This window comes from Amblyomma mixtum, chromosome 2 (genome assembly GCF_055824585.1).
Source record: "Amblyomma mixtum isolate Tamu chromosome 2, ASM5582458v1, whole genome shotgun sequence".
Lineage (NCBI taxonomy): Eukaryota > Metazoa > Arthropoda > Arachnida > Ixodida > Ixodidae > Amblyomma > Amblyomma mixtum.
Genome location: NC_143013.1, coordinates 250246416 through 250267758, shown reverse-complemented (window position 1 = coordinate 250267758; position 21343 = coordinate 250246416). Strand labels below are relative to the sequence as shown.

General features: G+C 48.4%; 1 protein-coding gene across 1 annotated transcript; it reads right to left on the bottom strand.

Annotated features, from left to right (window-relative positions):
* Positions 1–950: 950 nt before the first annotated feature.
* LOC149363480 (sodium-dependent low-affinity dicarboxylate transporter 1-like) lies at positions 951–16723 on the bottom strand. Its single transcript, XM_089568561.1, has 13 exons — positions 16702–16723; positions 15756–15862; positions 14666–14815; positions 12594–13053; positions 11423–11486; positions 11164–11283; positions 10472–10588; positions 8189–8269; positions 6774–6881; positions 4780–4960; positions 3985–4146; positions 3248–3388; positions 951–1416 (listed from the first exon to the last, which is right to left on the bottom strand). The coding sequence occupies exons 1-13, from the start codon at positions 16721–16723 to the stop codon at positions 1240–1242; spliced, it is 1890 nt and encodes a 629-aa protein (XP_089424687.1). The 3' UTR covers positions 951–1239.
* Positions 16724–21343: the final 4620 nt, after the last annotated feature.

The following is a 21343-nucleotide window of genomic DNA, read 5'->3' as shown; positions in this document are numbered from 1 at the left end:
TTGGTGGATATGGAAAGATGACGAAATCTTAAATAGTTGGTATTATCAATACCCTATATGTCTGGGTTAGTAGAGCAATTAGGTACTTATTAGCCTCCCCCGGTTAATGTTAGTTGGGCGGATGGTAATAATTACGCTTTACTATTTTATTTCAAATGTACATCCTTGGAAGAATTTGACTATTGCCAGTATCTGTATTTTGTGTTTTGTCTTGGTATTGCTCCAATACTTGTTTTATATTTGAAACGAAATTCAGACACCGCCGTACTCGCAGAAAAGGGCAGTTATTATTGCACATCCTGCAATTGAAACAAAATATTTCACAGAAACAAACATTGCTTTATGGAGCACCCGTATACGGTAACAACGGCTGCATGCGGCGGAAAAAGCTTATAAACAGGCCTCCTGACGAGCGAACCAAAGCCAATGTAGTGCTATCTCCCACACCCTTCATTTCAGTGGTGCTGCAAAACATTTACAGCGGCAGCTATTTGATGACCTTCCTCAGGGGTGGAGTGTTAGGCAAGCTGCTGTAGGAAATTTCATAAGTGTATGAAACGTAGACGCAGCCAACAAAGGGAACAGCAGTGGTCTTGCAGTAGTTTGAGCATCGGCCTCATGTGTAGGAGGTGCGGTGTTCGATCCCAATAGTCGCCCTGCACTCAGTGCTGATAAAGTGGCACAAACTTTCATGTGGCCTGGCGCTCGGCTCTTTTGGGGGAAATGAGAAAAATGGACATTTGACCTCGCTTTGTGTAGACGATACCTTGCGCCATGGCTGCGCAAAATTGGCATTTCTATCAAGTGAGACTGAAGAAGGGCTGGGTGTAACATGTATTTTTAATTCAGCAATTCAGGTTCGCGGCTGTCACCTCGTTTACCATGACGACTCGAGTGCACAAGTTTCGAATGATTTTTATTTTATTTACATCACACTGCAGACCTGATATAATGCACGCAGGATGGGCAAAAAACTAGAAACGAGCAGTATTCGCAACGACAATAAACATCAATACAATTCAACAAAACACACTTAATGGTCACAAAAACTGGAGATAGGCAGGGTTTTAGAAACATCAGTGATAAAACTGCACAACGTTTGCAAGGTAATTTCCGAAACTCATTTTCATAAGCCTTTCCTATGACGCAAAAATAGCAGCGTCCGGCATCGGCAGTCGAGTAGGTTTAATTCGCGTATAGGACGTCGGTTTTGTTTCTTGACCAGTACGTTAATATCTATTAGGTCAGCTTTGGCGCAGCATAATAGGGCATGGTGTTGGTGGTGCCGTTGACCGCGAGCGTCTTGTTGGCCCACGGAGGGAAATTGTGGAAGTTGTAGTAGTAGCCTCCGGTGGTGTGGACCGCGACAAAGGTGGCGAGGATGGTGGCAACCTTCATGGCGAACACCGGCGCCAGCTGCGAGAGACAAAAAAGACTGCTTGGGCATTTCGGTCAGCAGCTGTCAACAGGACGGGGAACAATAGATTTCTCACGACTTCATTGGACGCGGTAAAGCGGTAGCGGCATTAGCCCCGTGGCTAAGGTCAGCTTGACGAGAGGCTTATTCTGACCTCCTCTGTACATCGGAAAACAAAAGGCCAGAAACAATAACACGTCGTAGCTTTATGCCTTTGCTTAGAGTTCCGCGCTCTTCTTCAGCATAGACAAATGGAATGGGTTGTACCTGCTAATACTTTGCACGATTGATTTTATTGAAAACACCGTGAAACGTATGCACGCTCGGTGTTTCATAACTTTAAGAGAGTTCCGCCAAAATTCCATCGGTGATAAACTGCGGATACCCATCATACAGGGGATGCTTGTTCCTTTTGCAAGCATGTGCAAATGCAGGTACGTGGAATATACCTGACGAGGAAGATATTAGTACCGGTTAGACGAGAGAATAGAGGTAAATGCGCGTAGAGTGTCCTGTGCCGATGCGAGTGTACTGTGGCAGGATTGCTGCGACACAACGGCCGAAAGAGCAAAAGGAAAGGACTTTGTGAAAATGTAAATGCTTCCCAGCAAACCAAAAACCTCTCAGAAACGTCTAACTAGACATCTCTGAAAGGTTTTTGGTTTGCTGGGTTGCTGGGTTGCTCAGTAACCTAGTGGTCCCAGAGAAGAAAAACGATGGCGGCTAAGCTTCTGAACGCTGTCGGCGATTCCGGCATCTGACGCCCTGCCCTAAGCTACGCGGCTTATTTCCAGGTGTCATCGTTCCTGACCTGTCGCGCTGCAGATATCGTGACACAGCCTGATGTTAGCGACTAGCCTTGCACTAAACCAGGTAGTTAATAAAACGCACTTTCAGGGGGTAAATAAAGATACATCCTTGTGCATAACTCAGGCAACAGGTGTCATTTTGTACCTTTCTCTGCAGCCGTTTTGCTTAGACACTTATCCCTTCGTTGACTAACGTATCAACGCCTCCTCTATATCAGTGCAAGCCAAATCACTCGTTTTGCAACGGGGCAGCTTTGGACGCCTCCGTTTCTTGACTCGCCGCGACGTGGCGCCACTTACAGGAATCGCATGGCGTCAGCTGCCTGCATGGCTGATGCGTGCTGTAGGCTCCCTAGAATGTACTGCTCCATAAAAGGCTATTTCGCGAGAAAAAAAAATAAATATCACAGGACGCGTATGAGTGCATCACAAGATTGTTAGAGCATTAGCTGTTATCTGACAGCACAGAATGTTCCACAGACGTGTCCTGCATTTTACTTGCTAAGTGAGGCAGGCGGAGGTGAATCCGCACTATCCCAGGACAGCAGTGATGCTCTTCAGTGGGTTTGAACCAACTACATCCCGCAGCCTAGGCGGACGCTCAAGCCACTAGTACACCCGTCGCTTCCCGCTCTCTCCCTTTCTTTCCTCTCCATCCTTTCTCCATCCCATCCTGTCTCCCTGTTCCGCCTGCCCACTTTGCCACCTGCCAAATGAGGCAAGTGGCAAGTAGCAGATGGCGCTGCGGATGCCGACTACGGCGCGAAACTGACGAACGAGCTAACAAGAACTAACGCTCTAAAATGTGGTCGCCCGTCTCCCGTGGCACATGGTTCGTTATGGGGATGTTCTCTTCCTCTAACTCGATACGCGGAGCCGGCACGAAGGCTAGCAAATGGGCGCGAAAAGAGCAGTAACGGAGGGCTTGTTTTGCAGAGACCGGCCAGTCTGGCTGGCTGGCATTGAAATCGGGGAGGCACTGGTAGTGCGAGCAATGCTCGGGAGCAAAACATTCGCGTACCATGCGCGCCAACCGGTGGTCGAGCAGGTTGGCGTGGACAAGCGCCATAGGCAGCGACGCCACCGGCAGAAGCAGTCCCGTGGAGCAGGCCACAGTCACCGGGAGGCCGTAGTAGAGCGGGTTCACCCGGGACGACTCGGCCTGGGAACAAATAAGGAGCACGGTGGTCGATTACAGCAGGTGTTAACTGAATGCCGTTTCTTTGCGACAAATTTACAACTCACCGGAATGCTTCACGCACGCGTGAAATAACGAGTTTCCTAATTAGCATCATTCCGGGGATAACGACTGGCACCAGGCTCCCCTGCAAGTGTGGCTCAATGCACTTATTGCAGGACCTGCTTCGACATTTGATGCAGGTCAAATAACCATTCTGTTTATTCAAGCTCACTTCGCCATGAGGAATTCTTTTAAGCACACCTGACTAATGTTATTACCACTAAATTCCCCACGAATAAGACGTTACTCGGCCATCTTCCAGCTGCCGCTCGGCTTGGCTGGCAGAGTGAATTGTCTTCGTCAAGTCATAGCACCGGGTTTGATCCGAACCACAAGGACCTCTAAACATAGTCATTGCTGTAGCTGCATGGTTTTGAAGTCCTCTTCCCGCTTGGTTTTAACGGGATAAAAATATGTACTGCGCACATTCCCGGAATGCGCCGTTTCGCAGTTTTCGCACAAGTGTCGCGAGCTGCTTGTTGTAGAGCCGAAAACGTAGTTTTGGCCGGCAAGCCTACCAAGTCGCAGGCGATGGGTATGAGCACTGTGGCCGCGGCGGTGTCGTTGTTGACCTCCGTGAGCAGCGTGGTGATGAACATAAGCACCATCTGCACGAACGCTGGTGGCCAGTGGCGCATCAGCAGCAACACCTTGGACAGCCATGCCATCAGGCCGGACTCCTGCACCACCATCGAAGAAAAAGAGTGATTCGCTTGATGCACTAGATATAGCGATAATCACAAAGTGAACAATGGAAGGGAAAGCCTCAAGGTGCTCAGAACCTAGAAATCTAAAACTTGCCGTGAAGCGACCGCGATGTGCTTAGGCATGCGTCCGTTGCGCTTAAAATAATAGCTCTCTGCATTTCTAAGTTCGCGCACTTTTCTAGTGATGTCCCTCTCGAGATGCCAAACTAGACCAAGCTTTTGGAAGCGACAAATTGCTGGTGAAATCATCTGTATTGTAGCGAAGAAGGAAACCAGCCAAGGTAGTGGTACACCCTTTATCAGAAGTTTACAGTCCACAGGAGTTACCTCCTGAAACACGCCGTGTGGCTCATCACGTATACGCAGCGTTCAAAATCTCTTGAAGGTAAGTGGAATTACAGTCCTTCTCACTCCTAAGGTCAAGACTGCGACAGATGCTACAAAAACCGAACTACACGGGCAAGTAGCAAACATCCCCCGACTCTTCAGCCCCTCTACGAATGCGCGCCTTGCTTTTCAGATCGCGGTCATGTGGAGCAGAGAGCTTAAACCTGAATCTGCTAAACATATCACGGCAAATGAACCAAGTTGAGGTCATGCACACACCTTGACCGCGCCGGCTATGCACAGGCCTCCCCCGTAGGTGATGAACGCGCTCCAGGGCACCTTGCGATGCAGCAGGTGCCAGTCGAGCAGGTACTCGTTGAAGGGGCGCTCGCACGGCCGCTGCGGGGTCACGAAGAAGACCAGGACCAGCACGAACAGGGCCGTCGTGTCCCGGTGGCTCCTGCACGAGGGTAACGCGGCGCAGTTTGCTGCAGTCATCCTATTCTGCATATTGTAAGCTCCTTCACGTCCATTAAGACTTTTGCATAACTTAAGCCTCGGCCTTCATAGCATATTGCTTCCGCAATTTTCCCCACACTATGCCCACGAAAACAACTATTTATTTTATTGAAAGTTCCCTCTATATGCATATTTATCCCTGCCTTCACATGCTTATCTCATTGTTAAGGAGAAGGAAGTGACAATGAATCAAAATAAAGCGAGAAGTGTTTGTTCCTGTGCTTTTAGTCGCCACCTTCGCTGAGCTGTCCGGTACAGTGTGATGGCAGGCAGCTTTACTGTAGCAATGCTCCCTGCTTTATTTCTTCCACCTCGTTGTAATTTGTCAGTGCGCTAGCACTAGATGTGTAACTAGCGAAAAAGTCGTGATGTGAGGATGAAGCCTCGGAGTAACTCGGGTAAGTTCGGTGGAGCGTCGTGCCAGCTGCATCCAATGGGAGGAGGGCGTCGCACCAGCTGCTGTCAAGTGGAGAGAGAGGGTGTGAAGGTGAAGAGCGAGAAACGTCGTTGCGTGCATATGCAGATGCCAGAAAAAAAGAGGCGAAGGATGAAGTCACCGGAGGAATCTGCATTGCAGAAAACAGTAAATCATGGATAAAGTCGGTCCTTCGACAGATTCTGAAGCCGAACAAAGGGCACCGCGAGTTGAACAACAACGTAAAGGGGAGCGAAAACGTGAGTCAAGCGATCCAGAGGATATAGCGAGGCGGCAAGATGAAGCAGAGTGGCGAAGACAATATATACTTGCTAAACAGGATGACAAATGAAGAGCGAGAAACAAGAGGCGAATGAAGATAATGATGATGAATTTTTATGACACAATGGCATCAGTAGCCAAAGGGCGCTATGTCACAAGGTATTTTCGTCTGCTCAGGGTGCGTTTAATGACCCATTTCCCAAGCATTGCACCCTAAAGAAGCCGAGCACCAGACCAGGGGAAGCTTGTACTAATTGTATCACCGGTGGGCACCCGGTGGCTCTGGGGATCGAGCCCCGTACCTCCCGCGCGCGAGGCGGAGGCACAAACGACTAGGCCACCGCTGCGGCCAACAAGAGACAAATTATCAAAACGCCAGGGGAACGTGCAGTAGAGCGGCTAGTGCAAATGGCTTCAGAGAGCGCCAAACACAAGGAACGGCGGTTCGAATCGCTACAAGCAGCTGAAATGAAATCTAACGTTCGACGAAAACTCGTCTGGTCGGGTCGAATATTCATGAATTTAATGGAAGGATGCCGACCAAAAGGTTGTTAATATGAAGATGAAGACGTTTAGGCTTCCGTATGGAAGCCGAAACGTCTTCGTCTTCCTATTAACAACCACCTTTTGGTGGCGTTCCTTCCAATAAATTCATAAAGCTACAAGCAGCTCAAGCGGCTTATCGCAAGTGGAAAGCCGAGGAACGACTGCAAGATCATGTGGGTGCAACTCGAATTTCCAACTTATAAAACGCTAAAACGAAGCGAAACCAGGACAAAGGTGCTAATGCAATTAATTCTTAACCATATATATAGGGGGCCAGTTTTTTTGTTTTCCTGCAAGCTTATGCATGGCCCCGGCAACAAGTTGCGACACATCAAATGGAGAGAATAGATATTAAAGTTTTAAATGGAAAGCGACTGATTGCATCGGTGCATTTTTCGTTGATCCGCTTGCGTCAAGTACAATGAATGCAGAAAGGTGGCAGTGAGAGCAACATGCAATCGGTTTGCGCGAAAAATGCAAGCGGATCGTAGGTATGCATGTTGGTTCTTACACCAGTCCGAACTCGCCCGGTTGTGCCAGCGTCGTGGTGATCCTGGACCGGACCAGGAGCACACCGAAGAGCGCAACCAGGCAGCCCATGACGAAGAACTCGAGCTTGCTAAGGAAAGAGAGCAGAGAGCGCACGGAGTGAAAGCACCATCTTTAGAAATGTTTCTTATACAATGCCGCTTTAGAGACTGGGCGCATAATTGAGCTTTGCCGACCTTGAGTATTGAAAAAGAGCATGCTAATAGGGTTCAACTATGATCAAGAAAGTTGCGAAAAACCACGCCCTTTGATGAATTTCGCTCTTCCCTATACTCTGCGATAATATCCTATCAGCAGCGCGACCAAGCATGATGGTTGCAGAATGTAACCTTCAGACGCTGAAGAAGGGCGGCGTTAACAGTGAACTACAACGGCGAAACTAACAGGACTAACTACGGCTGCAACGACGACGAAGAATGCTCACAACTGGCCACAGGATTTGTAGGCGCGTGCTCCTTTTCCCAACCGTCTCACATCCCCGAGAGAGCCAAGCGCCTGGCCGGGAGAGACGCTGGTACCCATTTGAGAAAAAAAACCGACTGGGTGGGCCGGCGGTAACGGGGGTCGAACCCGCAACCTCCCGCAGCCGAGGCGGGCGCTCTACCTCAAAGCCACGGCTGCGGTGGAGGAAGAAGGAGCGAACGTTGAGCCTGCCCAGACAGCTTCAATATCTAGGCTTAAGTGTAGGAGAACTAGCGCATAAAAAACGACGCTCTACCACTTCGTGACAAGCCTAGGAAACGCACAGCACACACCGATGACGCGTCTGGGACCTGAATTCGAGCATTCCTCAGTGACAAGAAAAAAAACGAGACAACCACCACCACGCTGCCCAGGCCGCATACTCCCATATCACACCCTGTCCCAGTGGCTATGTGCCAATAAGCAGCTTTTCTTGAGTGGGTTCTAAACAAACCATGCAACTGTCATTAGCGCATTAAATGGGCAGTTGTAACAGTTACTGATATGTGCATAAAACAAAAAAAAAACAATTAACTATGAGTTGAGTTCGAAGACTTGAGCCAGAACTTGTAACAGCACAGAAAAGCACCCTCTTGTCCCATGACGACTATGAACATAGTTGAGGCTATGTTGCACCGCTGGATTCAGGAAAGTACTAAAAGGTGGTCCCGCAAATGCTGTCGATTCCAAAAGTCGCATGTTCGGTACAACATCAATCCTGAAGCTTTCTCCCACAGGACTGCGCTGATCTGCTGACCAAAAATATCTTCGCAACGAAATGGCAGGCCACTGTGGTAGTTGCATTACTTTTCGGGTGGTGGATAGCAGAAGTCGGTGTACGGAGTACGTTATTTCTTGGCAATCAAAAATATTTCAGGAGTTACTTTTAGGGGCGCACCGAGCGGCAGCACTGACCTGAAGCCTCCCAGAGAGACGTATTTTTCCTCCAGGATCTTCGCTATGCTCTCCTTCGTCTCATCGTCCTCCTCGCAGTCGCTAAGTGTGAACGAAGAAAGAATAAAGCAAAGAAAAATTATTGCTTAACTACCAATTCTGACTGAGTTTGAGGAAGATATAAATCTCTACGAGTTTATTTAAGTTTATTCTTTTTAGGAACGGAGTGGAGTAGACGCGACGCCAGCAATCCGGCAGAAACAGCATAAGGGGCGAATCGGTATTAACACTGCTAAGCACGAAATATTGTGCAAAAGTATTTTTGCAAGTAGACACCTTCGCCAGGTATTTCAAAGCACGATTGAGGAGCCCTCTGACCCAGGAAGCCAGTTATGTGTCTTTCCTTTCCTCAAAATGAACGGAGTGTAAACCTACCGCTGGTTTTGAGAAAAAAAATCCGCATAACTTCCTCAATTTGTAGGCTGACGCCACCGCGTACTCACAGCGCGAATGAGATGTCCACTGGCACAGTGAGCCAGTTACACTACATAGAGGCTTCGAACAGACACCTCTGAAACCCGGGGAGTGCGGCTAGAAGTGTTTTCTCAATAAAACAGCAACAGCGCAAAAGACGCTAGGGACAAGATAAGGTAAAAGACAGACGGAAGTCAACCTACAGCCGGCGTTTTTTATTCGAAAAATGTCCGCTGAAATGCCTTTCTGCCGCGGAACACGCTAGTGACAATTTAAACAGGGGAAAAAAATATCAAGATATCTCGAAAGGAACACTGCAGGATACCGCTACTGGCGTGCATTACTGGCATGTACTTAGCCTAAATAGTCCTATCTCGCGCTTAGTTATTGCTATAGAAGGCTAGCACCCAGACATGTCTGCTTCTTGGTGGATATAATAGGCCTCTGACTTCCTGCCAAAGTTGATCTTTTCGTCATACACCATGACACAGCTTCAAACGGGCTTATTTGAACCGCAAGACAGAAAACGACACAACCAGCGAAGGGTGCGGTATGCGTCGCCGTACATTATACGTGCAGTGAAAGGATGGCGTGGTATACCGCATCCCATTCTCGTGAGCGCCTTTAATGGATCATCGTTTTTCGCCCGTCCGTCCGCGAAAACTGTCAGGCTATAGCTGTCAATCATCCTGATGACGTCATCAGTGGTGTAATACGCCGTAACCAAAAATCACTGAATTCATTGTGCCATAGCATGTCGTAACCATTAGTTAGTAATTGGTCATTTATTAGTAATCAGTAAGTAATTATTAATTAGTCATTAGCAATTCCAAGACGTTCCTAGATGTTTCCTAGACATCGTCACGTGGTTGGCGGCGCCCGCGCCGCGCCCCACCGCCAAAGATCTAGAATACATCTCGTGCCACAAGGCAGCCATCCTAGACATCGATCCAGAGAAGCATCGAAGTTTCACCGGGAACGAGCGTCAAGAAGACATCTTCCCAGAAGACAACTTCGAGCCACACATGACGGAATTCAGCGAAGATACATCAGCAGAATGACTCAGTCAAATGTATCAGTAGAATGAGTCAGCCAATCAAGTCAGTAGAAGAACTGGCAACAGAACGTAGTCTCATTCGCACACAGCGTACAATCAAGCAACAGAGGCAGTCAAATCGGTGCGAAAAAGCTTTCGCCTCGCACACTTCAGATAGTCAAAGTCCCCTCCCCCCCCCCCCCCCCCCCCTAATTTTTACGTGGGCAAAACAGGCAGGTGCCAAAACGATCGCCTGTGCGTAAAGTGGATGAAAGGTTCCTCTATGTCGAAATTGATCGCGCATTGTAAAATCAGCAGACGTACTGAACAATTCTGCACGAAATCATTCTTGAACGGGAAAGAGTTTATGAACGCAGTTCCCTCATATATTGAAAGATTTCTCTACAACAATAATATATCCGCATATCTCCGGTCGGCAGGCTCGCATTTTTTTTTTTCTTTTTGCTATTGACGTTCTTGCCATCGTCAAAAGCGTTCCCCATTGGTATTCTATGGCAGTCTTAACTGCTCGATGCGAGCGATGGAAACACTTTGAAAGGAAGACTTCGCTACAGGTCGGAAGAATGAACCACTATCTCCAGTGTTTCCATAAGAGTACCTTACAATTTTGCAATATTCAAGATTTTTCTCCGGGAATGTTGGGCATGAGAGAGTTGTGTTTTATGCCACAAAGATCAACTCTTGCGAAAAAAATGAGAGGCCATTTATATCCGAAGCCTAAAGTAGTGTCCGCGGCCATGAGTGCTCGTAGTGGAAGAAGTGTGGGTCCTCACTAGTCCTTGAGGAAGATTGCGAACACGGCCACCCAGCAGGCGACCATTCCAGCGGCCGCGATGGGCAGGCACACGACCAGCCACGGCAGCGTGAAGAGCCGGTCGTACGAATAGCGTCTGCGGGAGTATTACAAAGGGAAACACGTGAGTGTAAGAATCACAAAAAAAAATTAAACAAAACCTCGATAATGATTCGCATGTTTTATAAACGTCACTGCACTTTGTTTCATGTTACCTGGCAAAATAACTTCAAATGCCGCAATCGAAGCTGGCGGTACTGAACCACGAACGAAGTTATCTGATAATATATGTATTGTCAACTGCAAATATGCAAGTGATACCTATCGTTTGTAAGGATGCGGTAACAAAAAAGCACCGGTAAATTAAAGAGCTTCCGTACTGGATACTCGTATGTAGGTCCACAGCGCACAGCCTTACGCTAAAATCCGTAATTGGGTTGTCATAAACGCACCACTTGACTACACTCATGGCGGTCACGGGACACTGTTTCGAAGCAAGGCTGCGTTATGCTCGTATACCTTCTTTATTTACCAAAGCACAACAAAAAAACGGCTGTAGAAAGCACTAAAAACAGTATGCATGGTTCATTAAGCTATCGACAACATGCGTGTTTCTTGTTCTTTATCAGGCAGGCAGGCAGTGCATTTCGGTTGAAGGGAAAATGTGCTTACTCTTCGAGGACCATACGGAGGATTCGAGATGCCGGGTTGCCGAACACCGAGCCGATGGCGCCCAGTGTTGCCGAGTAGGCAACGGACAGGAGGAGGACACGCCGGATCAGCAGGTACTTCCTGCACGGAGTAGAGTGTGTCCAAAGCGCTCGGGTAACAACGCATGGAGATTCGCGCATAAGTGTGAAGGCACGGCAGGAAGCGCAGCAGCAGTCCCCGAGTTTGAACTAAAATGAAGCGAGAGTCGGCATCCACTCACTGGGTTTCTTGCTCGAACTTTACCGCGAAGTCCAGGCTGACCGCACTGCTTTTCCTACGGTTCCCTGGAGGCAAAATATAAAAGAACAGAAATAGGCAAGTTTATCCCAAGTGCCAAAGAAATCAAGAAAGACACGTTGCCAGCTTAAAACAACCCACACTATGTTTCCATTAGCGAAAACGCGAGTTCGATCCCGGCCGCGGCGGTCGAATTTCGATGGAGGCGAAATTCTAGAGGCCCGTGTACTGTGCGAAGTCAGCGCACCTTAAAGAACCGCAGGAGGGCGAAATTTCAGGAGGCCTTTATTACAGCGTCTCTAATAGCCTGAGTCGCTTTGGGACGTTAAACCTCATAAACCAACCAAACCAATCGCAAAGTGTCGACCCGGCGTGAACACTTAGTCACCACGCCCTATAACCGACTTGAGTTATGCCGCACGCTGCAACAATGCACGTTTTTACATTGAGGGAGATTTGGACAAAATTTATATAAAAATTGTGTTGGGGAAACACCAGTGTATTTTTCTGTGTTCAAAATACACCCTATTCCTGTTGTACTTGAGAAGGCTCAGAAAGAAGCGTGAGTCCCTCTAGCGTCGTTTCTTGAAGCAGCCAAAGCGAGACACGGAACCTGCCGCTGATTCCATAGTCACTGCTATTAAGATAGCATTGCCACTGTACGCTCTCTTTCAGAGAGTTAGCTGTTACTAGCTCGTTCCTCAATTTCGTGCCATCGTCGGCGTCTCCAGCGCCACCTGCCACCTCGGTTGCCGGATAGCAAAGTGAAGAGAGAAAAATCTGCCTCTCCACTTTAAAGGAAGATGAGGGAGAGGGAATGTTGGAGAGACAAGGTGATAGGAGGCAGCGGGGGGCCTCTTGGCTTGGGCGTCCGCCTCTGCAGCTAGAGGTGCTTGATTCGAAACCCACCACCGGACAAGGGTGGGTATAAGAGTCAACCGGCCCAGCTCACGACTTCTTTGCTGTCACACCACAGCTAACGGTTAAGCACTCGCGTTGCACATTCGTTACCGTCCTGAGATTTTTTTTTGTATTTATGAGCGTCGTACTGGAGCTGTACGCAAAACAGCCCACAAGGAATCGTGGGGCGTTGCGGCTTCGATTCTAGGGGTGTCAAAAAATGCGGCATCGAAAAGACTCAAGCGCAAGCTTACCAAGCGCTCCCCTGCTGTGATCGATGGAGATTCCCGACTCCGGCGTGGCAATCGTGTCGCGGCTGCCGCGGCTACCCCTGCGCGAGGGCTGAGCGGAGCCCATCGTAGGCTTAGGCGACGGAGCCATCGCGGCTACCCCGTCCGGCTCGTTGTCGGCCTGGCCCAGAATGCGCGCCATGACCGAGGCCCTGCGCAGCATGCGTCGTCGCCGGGCGTTGGTCATCGCGTCGTTCTCGATCTCGACGATGGTGCACTCGACGATCGGCATCACGATGAGCGTGGAGAGGACGTTCTCGAAGATCAGCGCGCCGCAGAAGGCGAGCGCCACGAGTCCCGTGAAGACGGCCTTGACGCCAGCGCCGCCCAGGCCGAGGATGCCCAGTGCCACGCGGCTGTACATGTTGGTGCCTTCCACGGCCAGTGCCAGGAACACCACGCCGATGATGAACAGCATCGTGTCCTGCGCCCAAAAACGTAGACGCATGGACTCATTCCCGATGACTGACATGTGTTATTGATGTCAAGACAGGGGAAAGAGTGACGATCCTCGGATTTTTAAATGGACATATCACATTTCTCTTATGCCCAAGTAGCCACACCTCGTACACGGCTGAGTTCACTGCTTTGCCTAACATACCGTTGCGACCATAGCCATCAAGATTGACTAATGAAATATATGAACAAACAAAGCAGACGTCCTTCTTTCAGCAGGAGCTCTTCATACGACATCCCTTCATATCAGTTACTAGAATTCCAAAAAAACACCTGCTTCAAAAACCTACAGGTGGTCAGTGAAAGAAGGGTCAAGACAAAAGAATTACGCCTTACAGGACCGTGCACTGCAGTTTACTACCTAGAATTTGCAAGCTACTTAGTAACATGTCGTCAGATACCCTTTTCTCGGCACACAAAGCACTCTTACAACGGGAAGACATCTGCAGAAGGCTTCCCCTTACGAACTCTTCATGCCGTCGCGCAATGGTTTATTATAAATACTAGGGGTGTGCGAATATTCGAGAATTTCGAATACCGAATCAAATATCCTTCTATTTGATTATTCAAACGAATCAAATAGTGTAACCTCAAACTTATTCGAAACGAATAGAATATGTCCTCAAGCTATCCGAACACGTTTCAGATAATTGGCGCGATGTTCAAATAACGACTGCCGCATTTTTCTTCCAGCTTCTTTGATAATGTTTACCTCCTCCTCCAGGATTATTACAAAAACGGACCATACACCCTCGTTCATGCTGCCGCGATCAGCATGCGTGGGAAGGGAGTGAAGGGGGGAATCAGCGCCGCGGTGCGGCCCATTTGCGTGGCGGTGTTCATAATTCTCCTACATTGAATGAGAGATTGGACGACGCGGTCGGGCCCAGGCAGTTTGAGCAAACCCCTCCTTCACGCCTGACCTCGGAGACCATGACTTATAGGTAGCTTTCGCCCCTCTCATGCACTGATATCTGGCGCAGGTTAATTATCTTCCGTTGACAACACCAAAATATACTTTTCCTAAGTGCATAAGACGAAAATCATAAAGTTAATGCACTGACTGTGTTGCAACCCCCAAATTCAGATCAGTGTTGCGTCTTTTAACAGACACAGCTATAACCGCGAAATCAGCGCTTCGCTCTTTCTCACGATTGCGAATATATTTTTATTAATATTCGCTCCTGTTGAGGGTATACAGTGAGCTCATTGAATATTCGCACAAGCAGCGAACATTCGCAATAATATTCGATTCGTATACGATTCGATTTTTAGCTGAACCATTCGTTTGGTTTTTCGGTTTTTTATTGGGGTTTAACGTCCCAAAGCGATTCAGGCTATGAGGGACGCCGTAGTGAAGGACTCCGGAAGTTTCGACCACCTGGGGTTCTTCAACGTGCACTGACCTCGCACAGTACACTGACCTCTAGAATTTCGCCTCCTTCAAAATTCGCATTCCGTTCGGTTCGGAAAAGATACTGTTCACACAGCCCTGCTGAATACAGCATCCTCTCGCTAAGGACTCCTCCCTGTATTGCAGCACATGGTGTTAGTGAGAGAAAAAGTGCCCCATAACGCACGTTGAGGTAGTGTTGGGCCACGAGGTCCGGCGCCATGATTCCCAGCAGAGGCAGCAGCACGAAGGGCACCGACGACGCCATGGGCGCAGGGATCACGTTCAGCGCCCAGAATTCGAACACCAGCAGCACGCAGTAGGCGCAGCGCCCCTCCTGTGTTCGAACAACCAACGCCACACTTCAAAGAATAATCGCAATTCTTTCATTTTGCTAAGCTGTAGAGGACTCGTACTTGCATTAAGAGAAATCTCTAAGTGCACAGGTAGCGGAGTAATTACTGCGAATCATTAGCCTGGTAGGACCATGCCAATAGCCGCAAAATACAGAGCTCTCTGTTCAGATATATCTCGATTACCTCCTGCTCTGGGACTCTTCTTTTCTAGTCCAGGGCTTTTTACGACGACCGCTGCCATTATGAGGCAGCAGTGCGACCACGTTGAGAGGTTTGCTACCGGATAGCAGTACAGCCCGCTTTTGCGAGTGTGTGTGTTAACGATGCCAGCAGCGAGGCCAAGCAATTCGTGCACTTCAAGTAGCTGCGAAGTTGGTAGTTCTTAATATATAGTTATGTCTGTGCCACTGCTGTTAGTGACCTTTGACTGCATTTCAGGTAGATACTTATCACAGGTACCTCACGGCTATACAGTCGAACATCGTTGTAACGAAGCAGTTTATAACGAAATAATGGATATAACGAAGCGATGACGATTCCCAATGGAAGCTTGGTCAACATGGCCTATAACAAAGCTACGGCTATAACGAAGTAATCACCGGGCGCCTTCAACTTCGTTATAGCGAAGGTGAACTAGCGCGTCTTGAAGCCATAGATCGCGTGCAATGCACGTCAACCATAAAATTCTCACACTCCTAAGCAAGACAGAATTGTGTGGTGACAATGGGCGACTGCATCCGCCGTGAAGATCTGAACTCTTCCGGTACAGGGCGTCTCTTCTTCGTCGCCCTTCAGGGTTGATCCCCATAATAAGTCAAGCTACATTCACGGTAGTGGCAACTTTCGCCCTTCCCTCTAATTTGGTGCTCTGATTTAAAGCTAGCGATGCATTGCTGCTGCGAAGGAAACACGTTTTCGCACCTTGGTTCCAGGTGCAAGCAGCGGCGTCAGGTAGACGGGAGCCAAATATGCCGCCAGCGTCAGCACCCCATAGAACCGGCTCTCCTTATCGGCGAGCAAATCGTGCACTGTGGATCGAGAAAAGTTAAGAAAGTCAATACCACTGACGTAACTTACGTAGCCCCAAAGCGTTTCACCCTTAGGCCCCTTAATTGTGGCTGTGGGCGATAAAACGCAGTGCCTTTCTGTTCGCCTTCGGCGACTTCCGACATTGCTACGGGATGGGGTATACCAGTTGGCGCTGCTTCTTCGCCTCAGGGTTGCGCAAAACTTTGGTATTATTAGCGCTGATACCTCTCTGAGATACTTTCTCCACTGCGAAGAGCGTTGCCATCACCTTAGGCGAACAGGTTTGTACCCGAAAATTCCACGCTTATCTACTGTCTAAAGACAATGCTATCCTAGTAGGTGTGAGCCAAAGGGCACGTGGGCGCCGTGAAGTTAATGATGATGATTATTTCGTGGTCGTTAACCTCCCCAAGCGGTGAGTCCATGGTTCGATGGTGCCCGGTGAAGCTAGAAATTAGGAAACAAAACGGCAGCGAAGGCTAAGACAGAAAAAAGGATTAGCTGCAAGCGTCCCCGCGTTCGGCACCGCTATCCAGAATGCTCCTCCGTCTGTCTTGTAATGGCGGTGGAACGCAAGGTCATAAGGGAGGTGGGAAGAAATTTATTGCAGCTCTCTCATATTTGCCACGGAGCGCAATAGTTATCCGAGAATCGTTTGGGGGCCGCCAGCAGGTCTAAAGACTCTCAAGGTCCACTGGACATTGAATGGCCACCATGGCAGATAGAAAGGCACCGTGAAAAGGCGTAGAAAAGAGATACCGTAAAACCACAGCCAACGGTACGTAGTGCAGCAGGTACGAGCTAGAAATGAAGCCACAGTGGCAAGAACTACACGTACCTCGCTTCCTGAGGGACGTCATTGGTACTTGACGCGCTGTCGGGGCTTGATGACGGCGAGCAAACCGTTCGCTGAGGGTTGCGCGTGAGCCGAGACGTCCTGCACGCACTTCGTGCTCTCTTCTTCTTCCCTTTCTTCTTTTGCTACAGCTTCACTTCCTCTTTCTGTCTTCCCGCCCATGGCACGTGCAGACAACTGAAGACTGGCATTTATCCAGAGATTGTTATTTTTACGAATCTCTTTACTGAGGTACCACTTAGCAAATAATTGCCGGTAACTGGTGAACTGATCGAAAGAGTGAGAGCGGCTGCAAGGTCCAACGAGCTCCCGGAATAAGGAGATGAACCACTAATTTTAGGTCCAATTATAAATGTTTTATCATCATCATGCGTGCAGCGTTGAGGATGCTGAAGCTGGCGTCGACGGTTTAGTGCAGATTCCACGAGGCCATTTTTATATAACGATCTGACAGCACTTCATACTTTATTTATTTATTTATTTACGCCTTAAAGGCTTCGAAATCAGGATTAAAATTAGTACAGCGTAAAAGTGGCTAGAATTTGTATTTCATAAAGAGGAAGAATTACTGGGCAATACCTGTAACTTCCACAGATTGGTTAGAGCAATATAAAGAAATAGAATTACCGAGCAAGGAGGCGCCTGCCACCACCCTCATCATCATCGTCATCATCAGCCGGACTACGCCCAAATATTTTAAATATGCTTATATAGGTATATTTAAAAACGTTGACTGTGCCCACTGCAGGGCAAAGACCATTAACCCATTAACCCTGTCTGTCCATTAACCCTTTCCTTCGCCAGTTGCGGCCATCGTATCCCCGCATACTTTTTAATCTCATCCACCCACCTAACTTTCTGCCGCCCCCTGCTACGCTTGCCTTCTCTTGGAGTTCACTCCGTTACCCCTAAGGACCAGCGGTTATCTTGCCTTCGCATTACATGCCCTGCCCAAGCCCATTTCTTCCTCTTGATTTCGACTAGAATGGCCTGCCACCAGCCCGTTTTAAAGGGGACGGTCCTAACGTCCGCCAGTTCATCCATCCGTCTAAGCTAATCGAAAGAAATAATGGAATAGACCCCCAGTGGAGTCAATTCAAAGTTGACAGAAAAAATGACAGACGCGAATCAAAATGGGGAGCAAAATAAATACGCAGGAGTTCGGCAGGGCAACCACGATCATTCCAGGTTCTTTGGGGCAGTACTTACGAATCATTTTCTACCTGTCTTGTTGTTGGAAGGCTCCTCATCCGTTTATGCACGCTGATGTTACAATTTGTGTTTGTTATTTTATGCGCTACCATAGAAGCCTCACCGTACCAAAAATTGGCTGTGGTTTAGCTCTGGTTAAACCTGGATGATTGCGGCATATATTGTTGTTGGAGCTACATTGCCCACAGTCTCGCCGTTTCGCGTGCTCTTGCACGAACATACTGCGCATGCGCGATGAGCAAGTGACGTCACTACGCACAGCTGGCGTGCCGGCGGCCCCGGCACGCTAGCTGTGCGCAGCTACTGCGCATGCGCGACTGGCGAGCGCGGCGGCGGCACCTCTGAGCCACCGTGTGACGTCACTGCTCCTCGCGCATGCGCAGTATGGCCTTTCCTCGGCTCCGCGAAATGGCTCGGCGACTAGCGTAGTGTTGCTTTCGCAACAAAAGGCTGGCGTCGTCCAGAAAAATCCTGATTGGCTAGCGAGCGTTGACGTCATTAGTGACATCACCAGAGCGGAGAAACACCATTTGCTGGAGGAAAGTTGTCTCACCAGCCCAGCAATGACGTCACCAGACCGGAGAGAGGGAGACGTCCCTTTCCCATTGCCTGGAGGGAGCTGACGTCTTCAGACCAGGTTCGTTAGTTTAAAGCCTTCTTCTGCCGACTGTGGCAGGTGGTGTACGGAAGGAGCTCGGGAAGAGAAACCTAGGACTAACAAGCCCCACCACTCCCTTCCGACAAAGGCGTCAGCAGCTTCTAAATGGTGTCGCATTGCCAACACACAGTGGAATCAGGCTTCGTGTGTCTTTTTATCTGAGGTAACGAGGCTAGTAGCTTCAAGTTAGCAGACTACGCTAGGTGGTTTCTAAAGCTGCACTGTAGTAATTGCATTCGTGATTCATTGCGCGTAAATTCTATCCGTTACTTAAGCGCTTTAGTGAGGCGAAGTCTTTTGAACTTCTTCGTTGCGTTTCGTCTACTGTTACTGGAGTTCGGTAATTCCGCAAAACTAAACGCACGGACAAGTAACCTTGTTAATTTCATCGACTCTGGTGAGTGGCATTCCATTGTCTTACGGCCCTCTATCAATCTCCTCTCTTTCCCTTTGCAACAAACAACGCAACAGTGAAAAAACTGACAACAATAGCAGTATAAAAATAGCAAAAGGTCCACTGCAACACCGTATCGAGCCACGTCGACAATGGCCGACAACTTGACACGAACGACGGGCTTTCTCTTTTCAGGACTATCGCGTACATTATCTGATCCAGGCTTGAGTATGTTTCCCCTGCTGGACCACTGGGGCATTGCACCGGGGACAGGCGATGTTTTTCTATGCATTAGAGCCCTCCTCTTACTGTGCGTTCCTCGTTTCCGAAACACAGCTACGTCTACACATCACTTGAATGCATGAAGTATGGCGTCTACAACAATGGGCCGTAAGCTTGTTTTCCGAGTATATGGCAGTCGGAAGGGCAATGGAAAAGTATACAAAGGTATCTAATCTCAATACGTCTGACCTTTTGCCCAAGACGCTAAGAGCCCTCCTCGTACTGTGCGTTCCTCGTTCATACGATAAAGTTCAGTGTTCCGAAAGACAGCTACGTCTACACATATCCACTTGAACGCACGAAGTATGGCGTCTACAACAATGGACCGTCAGCTTGTTTTCCGAGTACGGAGGGGCAATGGAAAAGCATACAAAGGTATCTAATCTCAATACGTCTGACCTTTTGCCCAACATTTCACACGGGGTCTCTGCGTTGGCTGCCTCCGGGCAAACATGGGCTAAAAAAAGCAACGCCCCAGCTTGCTCGATTTTTGTTCGCAGTGGCCGCTGATAAGAGTTACTGACGCGCCGCCTTTGCGAACGTTCGCATGTATCACCGTGTTTACTTCGAAGACCTGCAGCGAACGGTTGTAGTAGTACCCCTGGCAGATGAAAACACTGAAGTGGGAAAAAAAGAAAGTTCTTCTAGCCTTCGAGAATGTTGCAGCGCTCCGAATCCTATCTGAGCCGCAATTAAAAGCTTTGAAGAGAGCCTCGTTGCCTGGAAACTTTTGTGGTGCAACTTTTATGGCACAAAATTTGTTATTTGTAAGTTTCTGGAGCCAAATCTTGCGATACAATGCACTATGCAAGGTGCAGTCATTACCTTTCTTTTAGCGTTGCTGAGCATATAGACACCGTGGTGAAAAATTGTGACTTGCTCTAGAATTACGAGTACGGTCGACAAAAATAGTTCAGTGACGTGCATCAAATCAGCGCATGTTCTGTATATTTGTAAACTTGCTGTACGCCACATATATTCAGAAGAAAATAAAGCTTCAAAAGTGCGCAGCCAACAGTTCAGGCTTGTACACATCTAATGTATCGCCACCTTGCTTAAAGTTTTTTTTTTCGTTCTGCATTCACGAAAATCTTAAACCTGGCGCGTGTGAGGAGCTGTATTGAGGGAAAATACGTGCGCATCGTTTGTAGCATATGCTCGTTTGCACGTGCATACGCACGTGCTCTGCAGTGAATGTCCATTTAGTGTGTCTGCATCGGTGCCATCACAGTGCTGTACGTTTAGTGCTGCCTCTTACAATTATTTTATGCCGGTATTTTTAGTTTACAAGCCAAGTAGAGTCCCAGAGGATTAGTTTCGCCTGATAGAAACAAGAAAATACAATAGGGCGATATATAGTTGAAATGTAGTGGCAACGTAATGGGACTTCATTTTTCTATATCAGTCTCGATTATTCTTCAGCACTAGTAAAGCTGGGCGCTATTTCTCCACTCCTCCAGATCAAGCAGAACAATAACTTAGGGATCGATAAATACATAATACATTTGCAACCACAGATCCATGCGACAGCTTCCCTTTGACGCGGCTTCTTATCAAGACCCCACTTCTGTCAACCTCTCTGTCACACGCCCGTGGGCAAAATACCATGAAACATCCAGGATTAATCCTCTTGAGGTCGACCTGGACCATGTGACTCTATGTCGCTGTACGTTCTTCATAGCTTTTGCACATTGTTTTTATTGGGTTAAAAAAAAATGTTCTTCAGTCTCGCAAAGCTTGCCGACCACCCACCAGTACATGCAGTTCCACGGCACGTCGCGTCCCCCACTGCTTGAGCCGTGCGCTGGGGTAACCTATCGAGCGCACATGACAGCGTTTTATTTATTTCACGCATTTAGCGCCCTGAATTTCTGACCTTTGTCCTAACACTGCGAACAAACAAGAAAGAAATAGAATATGACCCAGTCGTCCTCTAGGCCTTGGTTGCCGCATTACATCTGATTCGCTGTAGTTATCATCCTCATGATCACTAACATGTCACAACCACCACCGCTCGAAATGTGATACAAAGCAAGGAAAATCACAATTCAAACATCGCAAGGGATAAACACATAATA